The 11,615-nt window shown below is 58.3% G+C and overlaps 4 protein-coding genes across 4 annotated transcripts; 1 reads left to right on the top strand and 3 right to left on the bottom strand.

The window, feature by feature from the left end:
• Positions 1 to 6: 6 nt before the first annotated feature.
• FA10DRAFT_279429 (hypothetical protein) lies at positions 7 to 1,538 on the bottom strand. The gene is made up of 2 exons (XM_025523541.1): positions 1,114 to 1,538; positions 7 to 1,040 (listed from the first exon to the last, which is right to left on the bottom strand). The coding sequence occupies exons 1-2, from the start codon at positions 1,507 to 1,509 to the stop codon at positions 51 to 53; spliced, it is 1,386 nt and encodes a 461-aa protein (XP_025377448.1). The 5' UTR covers positions 1,510 to 1,538; the 3' UTR covers positions 7 to 50.
• A 998-nt stretch (positions 1,539 to 2,536) lies between these two features.
• On the top strand, positions 2,537 to 5,886 carry FA10DRAFT_266746 (hypothetical protein). The gene has a single exon (XM_025521622.1). It carries the CDS (start codon positions 2,896 to 2,898, stop codon positions 5,590 to 5,592), a length of 2,697 nt encoding a protein of 898 aa, XP_025377447.1. The 5' UTR covers positions 2,537 to 2,895; the 3' UTR covers positions 5,593 to 5,886.
• Positions 5,642 to 6,712, bottom strand: FA10DRAFT_285961 (hypothetical protein; the record flags this gene model as incomplete). The annotated part of the gene is made up of 1 exon (XM_025524038.1): positions 5,642 to 6,712. The coding sequence occupies one exon, from the start codon at positions 6,710 to 6,712 to the stop codon at positions 5,642 to 5,644; it is 1,071 nt and encodes a 356-aa protein (XP_025377446.1).
• Positions 6,713 to 6,887: 175 nt separating this feature from the next.
• FA10DRAFT_251646 (DUF625-domain-containing protein) lies at positions 6,888 to 11,026 on the bottom strand. Its single transcript, XM_025519618.1, has 3 exons — positions 9,876 to 11,026; positions 7,993 to 9,812; positions 6,888 to 7,915 (listed from the first exon to the last, which is right to left on the bottom strand). Exons 1-3 carry the CDS (start codon positions 10,855 to 10,857, stop codon positions 6,926 to 6,928), a joined length of 3,792 nt encoding a protein of 1,263 aa, XP_025377445.1. The 5' UTR covers positions 10,858 to 11,026; the 3' UTR covers positions 6,888 to 6,925.
• Positions 11,027 to 11,615: the final 589 nt, after the last annotated feature.

Genomic DNA, 11,615 nt, shown 5'->3' with positions numbered 1-11,615 from the left:
CATTCAGTCCATTGATAGATTACAAAAGAAGAGGAGAGATGTATATCAGGCTAAAAGTTGTAGATAGGAAGGATGTGAGATGGGTTGAGAGATTGTCGACAGAGGGGGCACTCTGGCTTCTCCCTCGCCCAGCCCACGATGCAGTCCCAGCAAAAGACGTGGCCGCACTCCGTCACGGCGCTCGTCCCCTTTTCCGGTTCCCTCTTTTCCATGCACAGCGTACACTTGAGCACCGACTCGGCCACAGCCTCCAGTTCGGCCGCCTTGACTCGTGCTGCACCCCGGCTCGCCTCGAGCTGCTCTCGTGACGCTCCCTTGTCCAGACCCAGCTCGGCGGCAGAGCTCAGCGCGTCGGGGTCCGCATAGGACAACGGCACTCTGCCGTGATCTTCCTCCCTGGTCCCTGATTCGGTCCTGGTCGGCGGCTGCGTCTTGTGGGTCCAGGCGACGTCGTCAAGGTGAACGACCTCCTTTTCGTCTTGCTCCCGCTCCGCCTCGCGCTTCTCCTCCCACTTTCCCTCACTCATCAACTTCTCTTTCTTGGCCTTGCTGCGAGCCACACGCCACCGGTTGGCACCGAGAAGCATCTTGATGACGAGCTGCAAGCCCAGCAGGAAACCAAGCACCTCGTACGACGGCGGCTTCGAGCCCGGCCGCCTGGCGATTGTGGAAATGTACTCGACGCCGGCCATGCGCTGTCCAAAGGCATAGTATCGGCTCCCGAGGTAGAAGAGCGCAAGGTGAGCGGCGCTGGCGTAGGCTAGCCATCCGTCCGAGGCATTAAAGGACTCCATCGAAGGTAGTCTCTCGGCCAGGATTCCAACGAGCCGGTCGAGCCGGCTGGGCTGAGGCTCCCTTGCTTTGGCCTTTTCCGCCTCGGGACCACGCCGAGGTGCAACGGCAGCCGCTCGTAGCCTCGCTCGTTGCAGTGCCTGAGAGCGCTGCTGGTGGCTCGCCACGATCCGCCTCCGGCTCGCGCCATAGACTCTCGAAAGAAGGTAAGGCGAGACGACGTGGAAGAAGATGAACGCAGATCGTCGCTGTCACCAGGTGCAGCCCAGTTAGCGGAGGGGAACATGATTGCTGGCTTGGATAAAGCAGTGGAACACTCACGCGAAGAGCGACAATCCTGCCAGTCTTGCCATCGGTCATCATGGCATTGACATACTCCTCGCCGAGCGTCTGGGCGCCTCCGAGGGTGCTCAGCGTAAAGTAGGCGACGCTGCCCAGGAACGAGATCGTCTCTGCGTGGGCAAACAGTGTGCGGCTGCCCAGTACACTCCTGGCTACGTCCTGAAGCTGGTCCCGGAGCATGTCGCGATAGTAAACATCCTTCTGGTAGGCTCGCACGATCTCAGGCTGCGCAGCGCGGGGAAAAGAGAAGCGCGAGCTGGGTCGGTAGACGGTGCCTGCGTGCTGTGGACGCCGCGGCGCTGTTGCTGCAGCCGCAGTTGATGACGAGGGCGTCACACCAGCCGTGAGGCCGTCCACTTCGTCCTCTCCAGCCATGAGTCGCGGGTCAACGTGATGATGGGAAAGGTGGATGTCAACATCCGGTCCAGCGACTTTTTAAATTGCCGGTCTGTCACCAGCCAGACCAGACCCTAAAAAAAAAAAAAAAAAAAAAAAAAAAAAAAAAAAAAAAAAAAAAAGCTCCCTCTAAGACAATGCTATGAGAAGCGAACAATCATGAGAAAGCAGGATGGGAGGGAATCTGTTGATGACGGAGAAGAGAAAGTGATTACCAATCCGCATCTCTAACATTCTTAAAACGCAGCGGTTCCAGCAATTTCCGACATGCTCTTTCTCGTTTGCTGTCCTCTGCGTTCGCACATGAAGGCGGACCGTAATGGGACATATAGCGGACACCTTGGCTGCTACCGTTGGGCCGGGTGCGGCACTTCTGACCATATGGGACCGTTTTGGAAATAGCTGATTGCGACCTTTGTTGTCTCCCGGTACGCTCTCAGCAGACCATGAGCTTGCCTAGTCAAAGTGCTGGAGGCCACACAGCCACACCGTTCCCAGCTATCCAGCCATGGCTTCGCCGATACAAGCTGTACCTGTTGGTCATGCGACCTTTTTCAGAGAACTAGTAGCTAGTAGTAGACCCTAGAATCTGATCGATGGAGTGCGCGGGGGAACAGAGAGTGGGGCGGGTAGGCTAGGGAAAATAGACTGCTTTACCTCGGAACCGTGGGCTCAACAGTCTCCCTCACACTGATGTATTTCATTAAACATCGGCCTAGACCAGGCCTCCATGGTGTATTGCTCTCTTTGGCTATTCGCGCGGGTCGTGAGCCGCGGTGAACACTCTTCCGAGGTTTTCGAGAGGACCATGCATTCGCAACGACGTCCATGCATTGAGATCTTCCACCCCGCTCGATCTTCAAACAGCAGCGGAAAATCTAAAAGTTTAAGGAGGAAATGTGCAAGACTGAAAATCCGCGGTCTAAGAGATGCAATGACGCTTTTTTGCAGTATCGCCCCCGGCGATGCACCCTAAACTAAGCCCTCTTCCCCCTCAGTCGGGTGCCCGCCCCCATCTTTCCTTACTATCTTTTTAAATTCTTCGACGTCTCTGGAGGAGGGAGCAGGAAACCGTCCAGGCCCGTTTTGATCACCTGTCTTCTCACGCTTCCTTACCTCTGCACCGCCTTTCCCTTCAGACTTCTCTGATCCTTTCCCCGCACGCATCGCTTTGTGCGCCTCGCACCGTTGGCTGCAGCTCCGTCAGTCACTCGCGTCATCGTCGCGTGCGCGCGTGCACAAAGGGTTCAATCTGCGAGGAAAAAAGGTTGCTGCACGCAAGGGTCTCCACGGCGGCGACGGCGACAGCGACGGCCTTCTCACTCGCTATTGTCCTCCTTTCTGCACGACGACGCCCTCATCGCCATGACGCCTCCTGGCTCCATCTCCCCCAATCGGGCTGGCGGTGACCGCGGCTCCCGCTCGCCGTCGTCGTCGACGACCATACCAAAGATCAAAAGGAGCCCCGTAAAGGCCGGCCGAATGGACCTCAAATCGATGCGGACAAACACCATGTTTGAAGCGCGCGATGCTCAGTCGCACAACCGTGACCGGCCCTTGCCAGAGTGGACAATCCCCCCGAGTCGCTATCGGGCCAAGACGCTGTTTCTGGGAAAGGACCACGAGCGGTGGCAACAACACGAGCGCGAGAGCATGGGCACCTTTGGTGGCTCGGTCCATCTGGCCTTCAAAAAGGGCACCTCGAGCTTGGTCAACCGATCCAAGCTTGCCGCCGAGGACGAGGGCGACGAAGATGAGGACGACGAGGATGACAACGAGGACGAGGACTACGACGAGGACTCAGACGGGAGGAGAGGGTCGGGCAGCAGGTGGTCCGAGGATGATGCATGGATGTCCGAGAGTGCCAGCAGTGCTGCTCCTTCCACGCGGCGCAACAGTCGCAGAAGCAGCAGCAATGGCAGTGGTCTCTGGAGGCCGCGGATCAAGCAGCAGCTGCAACCTGGAGGCCATGACGCTGGAGCGACGAGGAGGGGCTCCTCCTCGGCTAGCAGCAACAGGCAGGGCGGCGACACCGCGACGACAACTGCAACGACAACGGCGCCAAGACCGAGGCGTTTCTCATCCAATGGCCCGGAGGCCGCCATCATGAGGCACGAGACTGTCATTGGCATCCACACGCCCAGGCGCGAATCGTCTTCGTCGAGCGCATCGTCTATCGGTGGAGCACCACAGCAGCATTTTGAGCGTCTGTCTCTCGCCCCGCTCAGCCAGATCAGCCCAGCATCTGGTCCTGTCAGTCAGGTGTCGCCCGTGGGGGCCTCATCTCCAGCGCACACTCAGAGCGCCTCGCGGACCCGGAAACCAAAGCACAGGACCAGTTCATCGGATCTTCTCGCCCAGGCAGCTGCAGCTGCAGCCGCTTCGGCTCAGGGCGGCGCGGCCGACGACGACCAGGATTCGATGAGCGTAGAGAGCATGGTGCAGCATGCCCGGGAGAAAGCTCAGCTGCGCTACGAGCAGTTGGAGGGAGTCGAGTACGACCGATCCGATGAATCTTCCCCGTCAAGTCACCTGGGCGCGGACGGCTCACGCATCACCGGCTCGCAGACTGCGTCGAGGAGCTCCTCGCCTCGTTTGGCTCTCAAATTGGCGAGGAGAAGAAAGCCGATCCCGGTCGATGGTACATTGTACGACCGTACCGGTCCCTTTCGCGAGGGTGCCGTCACTGACGGCCTCTCGGTGCGCCTGTTCAGCGCCGAAGACACCGGCGACGGTGTCGCCTTCGCAGACGAAGACGAGAAGCGAGACTTCCACCATCGCCATCACTCTCACAAGATCCCGAGTTCCAATCTGCGGAGATCGAGCCTGGTTCACGAAGATGCAGTGGCCGACGAGGATATGGTCCCCACAACGTACCTCATCACAACGCCTGACAACCGAGTCTCGAGTGCGGCCAAGCTGCGGCGTTGGGCCATGGATGGCGACGGACGCTTCTATGCTGCCATGGAGATCAAGAGCATCGAGGCAAAGATGCGCAACGTGGACCCGACCCTGGGCGCCAACCCCTTGTCCAAGTCCCTACTCCGCGAGCTGCGCGATCGCTACGTCGATGACATCCTCGACGAGGTGCAAAAAGCAGAGACGCTCAATCCTGGTCGCATGGCTGTGGCAAAGGTGCTCAAGACATCTGATGGCAAATACGTCCGGCTGGAAGAGGACTACCCCGAGGAGGCCTTTTTCGTCATCGCAGGCTGCGAAGAGAGAGAGCTCTACCCCGTTGTGGCTCTTGTCTTTGTCAATGCCCTCCGCGCCATTGTCGGATTCCACGCTGCTGGATGGCTGCATGGCGACATCAAGCTGGAGAACTTGATGTTTGATGAGCAGGCGAGGCTTGTCGTGATTGATTACGAAAACGCCAATCCATTCCGAGGCATCCCCGGGGGCGATGGGCGCGTGACGCTGGCAAGCTATGACTGGATTCCTCCCGAGGCCTTTGCGGGACCCCAGGGCAGGCGTGTTGGTGCCTCTGCGGATTTGTGGGCGCTTGGGTGCAACCTTGTGCGAGCATTTGCGCTGCGAGACGACATCGAAGACAACGATATCCGAGAAACGCTCCTGGGTAAAGGTCAATCTGGTTTCCTCGAGTTCCGGAGGACGAAGCTCCTGAAGAGGAGCAGCACGGGCGCCATTCCTGCCTCTCTGCCCACGCCCGACGACGTCGACCTCGCTGCGATTCTGCACGACGAGGAAGGGGAGGGCTTGGATTCCGATGACCCAAGAGTCAAATATCTCCCACCACCACCGGGTCCTTCACCAAAGAGGCTGCTGGAACGCTTCGCCCGCGACGCTCCCCAGCTCTGTAAGCTCATCATTGCCCGTTGCATCTCGGACCGACCCGAGGAGAGGGGCGTGGAGGCAGAGGCAGACTGCCTTGCCTTCGCTACCGCTCTGGAGCGTGGACAGATCACTTGTGCAGATCTTGACGAGCACGAGAAGCTACTGGAGGTCGGCGAGAAAGCCGTGAGGACGGCCATTGATCTCAGTGGAAGCGCATGGGTCAGGCCGAAGCTCGAAGATGCTCGACTCAGCCTGGGACTGTGATAGATAACATAATGCATGCAGATTATGAACATCTTTGACTCTACTTTATCTAACGGAAGCGGCCTCTTTTTGCTGTTCCATCATCGCTGTCTTCTCCTGAACTTCCTCCCCGCCTTGTGTGAGACTGATTGTCATCATCATCGTCGTCGTCATCGTCATCATCGTCATCGTTGTCGTCGTCATCGTCTTCATTGCTACCTTTGCCTTTGTAGCTTGACCCTCCCTTGTTGTCATCGTCCCCATCGTCGTCGTCGTCGTCGTCCTCTTCCTCTTCATCGTCCTCTTCTTCATCCTCACGGGGGGCCGTAGCAGGCGCAGGAGTTGCAGCGGTCGCGCTCTGTGGTTGCACTTGTTGCTGAGGCTGCTGTTGCGGCACCTGCTGGGCGCCGCCCTGTCCTTCCACCTTTGCTGCACCCGCACCGACCTGCCCCGCAAGATGTTGTGGTCCTTGTGGCGGCACCTGCTGTTGCTGCTGGTCTTCAGGCCTCACCACAATCTTTCTCGGCCTTCCTCGGCCCCTCTTTCCCGTCAACGGATTGATCCCACTGCCGAACGGTGCCGCCATAGCACCGCCGATGGCCCCACCGACCAGGGCGCCAGGCCCCGTGGCAGCAGCCGTGGCCGGCGCGGGACTGTTCGTTGCACTGTTGGTCCGACTTGCGCCGATGCTCGCGAGCCTTCGTCGTTGTGCTTCGTCTCTCTCTCGATCCCTTTCTCGCTCCCGCTCCCGCTCCCTCTCACGCAGCTTCCCCTCATCCCGGCCCTCTTCGGATCCCGTTGCGCCCGTCGCTGCCGGCCCCGCGCCGTCCTCCCCCGCGGTCACCCCACCCGACCTAGCAGCAGCGCCACCGCCGCTGCTGCTGCTGCCCTGCACGCTGAGCTTGGTCCCGCGCGCCGCATCATCGGCAAACGCATAGTACTCGCGCGAGCCCCGGTCGACGTGCCAGATCGACGTCGAGCTGTCCCACTGCGGTCCCCTCGCGCGGCGCGCCCACAGCAGCAGCGAGTTCCATTCGGCTGTCGAAGAGGGCGACGACGTCGAGGAAGCGCTGGTGTCTTCCTGAGTGGCAGGAGAGGTGGAGACGATCACGGCTTGGCGTGGCCGATAGTGAGGTGCCATTTGGGGCGGTATGTGTGCGTGCGGGATGTGGATGGAAAGAGCGGAGTAAGAGCGAACGAAGCACCGACGCGTCAAAAGTCTGAATCACCGAGCTACTACTACTTCACGCCGAGCAGAAAAGAGAAGAGCACATACATCAAAATTACAATCACTGAAAATCACAGTGGCCGGCTAGGTTGCCAGCAGATGCAGATAGGGAGATCATGAGACTCCTCAAGAAGAGGAGGTGGTGGTGTTGGAAGGGGGGGATGACGAAGCATCATCGTCGCTCTTGATCATTTTTTGGCTGGAAGACGAGAGGCTGATCGACAGCTTCTTCTTGCCTCCTCCTGCCTTCTCCTTGTCGTCCGCCGCCGCCAATGCGGCTGGTCCTTTGGCTTGCTTTTCCTCAGCGTCTTCCTCTTTGATAAATCCGCCGGCCACCGCTTCCTGCTTTGGCGCTTTCGCAGCCGGCTCGAGCCCGCCGCCGCTCTTTCGTGAAGATTTCCGCTTGGCAAGCCTACCCATCATATCGTCATCGTCGTCTTCTTCGTCTTGCCCCTCTGACGCATCGCGTTTCCTACGTCCACCAGAAAGCTTCGGAACAACGACTTCCTCGAGTGCGCTGCTCGAAATCATCGGCTGAACGTGCGCTGCAGGCATGGAAGAAGTGGGCGGTGTAGCTTGGAAAGTGCCAGGAGGACCTGCTTCTTGTGATGATGGTGTGACACTAGTGAGGTGTAACGCCGGCAGCGAGGAAGCCACCTCCTGTGCCTCTTCTTCGCCATCCTCGTCCGAATAGGGCACCAGTCCGCCTCGCTTGGGCCCCGCTGACGTGGTTGTAGATGACGACGACGATGACGACTGGGAGGAGGAAGAGGTGGATGCCGACGTGGAAGTCGAAGCTGCCTTTTCTCCTTCATCCTCGTCGTCCTCTTCTCCAAAGTAGTTCTCTTCGTCGAGGTCCATCATGGCTCTGTTCTGACCTCTTCGCTCGAGATCGCGAATTCGTCTCTTTCGCTCGGCTTCGTCTTTCATACTCATTGCGTTGCTCCTTGCCGCCGACGCAGCAGAAGAGTCCTGAGATACGGGTGCCTCCTTATTTCTCCTCGCCTGATCGAGCAGTGCACTGAAGAAAGAGCCACACGTCGGCCTCGCTGCGAGTGCTTCCAGTCGAGCCTTGAACTTGTCATGGAGGTGTCCAATGACTGCTCGTACATTCTCCTGTCACACAAAAAGGAACCATGAGAAAGTCTGTCAGCCTCGTACTTTTCAAATTAGTAAGAGGAAGGGCAACTCACCTTTCGGATGAATTCGAAGAGATCAAGGCATGCACTTGCCACGAGATTGCCTCTACTTTCCTCAGTCTCCATCAGATACAGAATGGCTTCAAAAACGTTGAGCTTGATCAGGTGCCGGTTGATGAATTGGTTGGTCCTGGTGAGGCAAGCGCGAAAGAAGCGAAGGGCCGAGAGTCGGATGTGCTTCTCTCTCGCAGAGAGCAGCGCGCCCACGCGTGCGCTGATGTCTGACGACACGATCCAGTACTGGCTCCGGTAGGAATGGTGGATGACAATGTAAGTGAGCAGGTCGCACAGATGGCCGATGAGCGCCGACTTTGCTCGCGGCTCCAGCGACAGATCGCCCCTCTTCCGCCTCTGTCCTGATGACACCGATGACATCAACTCTTTCATCCTTGGTAGTTGCTTCAGGGGTTCAAAGAGGTGTTCGACCTCTTCCTCGTAGAACCAAGCAAGGAACAGATCGGAGTCCTCCTTCTGTACCATGTCTCCGTCGGTATCTCCATGAGCCGCTGCGGCGGCGGCGGCGGCAGCGCTCAACGACTGCGCTACACCGGGTCCAACGCTCGTGCCATCGGGTGCTGAATCGAAAAGGATCCGCAGCGCCTCGGTGAGCTGCGTCTTGAGGCCCAGGTCGGTCTCCTCGTGGAGCAGGTCAACGAGTTTGGAGAGAAGCGACATTCTGCTTCGATCTACCTGCTCCAGGATGTGAACCCGCACAGCCGTAGCATCGTATTCGATGATTGTCAGGAGCACCTCGGTCGCCGCATTCTTGAGTCTGCCGTCCTCTCTCGAGAGCGCATATTCGAGCACGACCAGCAAGCCCCACTCGGTGAGAACGCGATAGAGGGCAATGCGAGTGGGAAGCTGAATCTGCTTTCCCATGCTGACGAGCTGCTGGATGAAGATGACAGCTTCGCCCTTCTTCTCGTCGTCAAAGACCTGCACCTCGCCGCTGGTGTCGCTTTGCGAGGCGGGCGGCGGATCACCAAAGATGCCAAACAGGCTTGTGAGAAATTGCTCTGAACTCGAGCAAAAGTTGATGATATCGGCCTGGTGGTAGAAGATGAGGCTGTTGAGGATGGCAAAGGTGGAGTCGTCAACGATGCGCGTCAAGATGACGTCCTTGAGGTAGAGGAGCCTAAAGGTTTGGTGAATCTTGGCCAGGATCGTGGGGTCATGGATCGGCACCACCTGGCGGAAGCGAGTCTGGTTGACAAGGTAGTCGCGATACGAGGCCTTGAGCCTGGGAAACTCTGGGTCGTATTCGAGCATGCCCATGACGTCGAGGAAGACGTCGTCCTGGAGAATACTCTCGACCAAAACATTGTCGTTGAGCATCAGGATCGTCTGCATGATGCTGCAGAGCCGGTGCAAGTCCTCGAGCTGCTCCAGCTCCTCTGCGTCATGGAAGACGGGAATGAGCTTCTTGACGTATTCGTCTTTAAACAGCCACTCGGCCACCTTTCCTCTCGCTGCTGCAGTTCGACTTGCCCCATCCTTGAGGGTGACCTCTACGACCTCGAGATTGTCGCGCTGTGGATCCGGGAGAGCAAAAGGGCTGCCGTCGGCCATGAAGAGCGTCCCACCATCCTGGCTGGAATTTGTTCCATCAACTCCGAGGAGCACGCCTTCATCGTCGGAGCCACTACCTGTGCCCGCTCCCGCGCCTTGCTGCTCCATCCTGACCGTTTGGCCATGGGTAATAAAGTGCTTTTGAACCTCAGTGAGAAAATCCCACACCTCATTGCAGCCGTCGGCCTCTTGGAAAGAAAGGGCCATATCGGTCCCATCGGGCTCGGTCCAAACGACAAGGGTGTCTGCGACTCGGCTCTGTAAGATTGCGGTGTAGCGGCGGACGGTGATCGAGATGCTGTACTCACCCTGTTGTCTCTGGTAGACGTCCTCTCGGACGACGCGCGTGTTGAGCAGCATGTCCTCCGTCTCTAAATTCTCGCTCACGACGAGAACAAAGTAGTCCTTGTCCTCGCCATCAGTGATGGGGGATTGGCCGTCTGTCGAGCCTGTGGCAGCAGTCGTAGCAGCAGCAGCAGCTGCTGCGACGGCGTCGGACCGTCCTGCTTCGTCACCTTCGCTTTCAATCTTGAGCTTCACGCAATTGTTCTCCATCCTGGCCACGAGCAGCGCCTCATCAAAGGCCTCATCGTAGACTCCTGCGCAGTAACCCGTCCCTCGATCGAACCAGATCTCTCCTTGAAGCTCGTAAACCTTGACCCGCCTCGCCGTGCCGCACTGGTGGAAGTGGCCACGCGAGATCGTCGCTGTCAGCGAATTGGGCGTGTTTGTATTGTTGAAGACGCGATGGGAGCTTGAGGAGCTGTCTGCAGACGTGTCGCCATCATCCATCGATGAGTCATGCCCGGTTGCAGGATCCCCACCAGCGCCACCACCAAAGGAGGAGGATGACGATGAGCCAGACAAGTCCCCCGGCTCGTCGGCGATCTCAGGTAGGCTAGTGTCTTCTCCCCATGGCTTCCCAGGCGATCCTGTATGCGCCGCAGCGCCTCGTGCCGAGGTCCGGCTGGGACTGCCGCCACCAGACCTTGGCGAGATTGACCTGGGCGATGATTGATTGTTGTTGCGTTGGGGCGACCTAGAGGGTGACGACCTGGACGACGGCGAAGCTTCGCCACTGTTGGGAGAGGGAGACCGATGTCCAGACTGCGCCGCTGTCCGCTTCCTGCTTCGGCTGCTACCACCGCTCAGAGCTTCCCCCCGAGATCGTTTCTCTGATGGTGACGTGGCAACCGCCCCCACCCCTGTCGACGACGTCGAGGATGATGTTGGCGATTGCGAAGAGGAAGAAGACGATTCATTTCCCTCTGGACTCTTCGGTGCTCCCATGATGATGAGGAGACTACGACGCGGTCTTTGGCAGCATCCGCTTCAGGTGGATCGCCCGCCTCTCAGCTGCCAGTCCGTGACCCGACCTGTCGGGTTGGTTCGCTATGTAGCGAGCCGTTGAAGCAAACGGCGCTGACACCGAATCTGGTCCGACCTTGTGGTGGTGGAGGTTGGCGATCATTTTTCCCCCTCAGGCATAGAAGCCACGCCAATTCCAGCACGCGTCTTCAGGGCATTGGAAAGAAAAGAAAAACGGCACACGACCTCGCCCACTTCTCGTCGACTTCTGCATTTGCAATGGCATGGTCATCTTATAAAGAGAGCTGGAGAGAGAGCGAGAAAACAGTCATCGTCGTGACAGAAGTACATTGGGCCAGCTCTAATTGCCCGGCTCGCCGGCACACGTTCGCGTCGGCGACTCTGATGCGCGCGCTTGAAGGCTCGAGGCATTGTTGGCTGGCACCAATTTTCCTTTTCTGCCTCTAATTGTGTGTGGCTTGAGGTCCGAGCCTGCGGACTTTCGCGCCTTTGCCCAGCTCCTCGACTTCAGAGATAAGCAGCGACGGGTAAGGGTCACGGATCTTGTTGATGAACTTAGATCTGAGAGGTAATCGCAGACCAGAGACAATGTAAAATAGCGATCATTGCGACGATGATGTCGTGGATTGGGCGTTAGCGGCCTTTTGACAGGAGCTAAGAGACAGAGAGGTGACGATGGGGGGTATCTCCCCCGCCAAAACGTGACTGTTCGACGGTAC

This window comes from Acaromyces ingoldii, assembly GCF_003144295.1.
Source record: "Acaromyces ingoldii strain MCA 4198 unplaced genomic scaffold FA10scaffold_3, whole genome shotgun sequence".
NCBI classification, from domain to species: Eukaryota; Fungi; Basidiomycota; class Exobasidiomycetes; order Exobasidiales; family Cryptobasidiaceae; genus Acaromyces; species Acaromyces ingoldii.
This window is presented reverse-complemented; position numbering and strand designations above follow the sequence as displayed.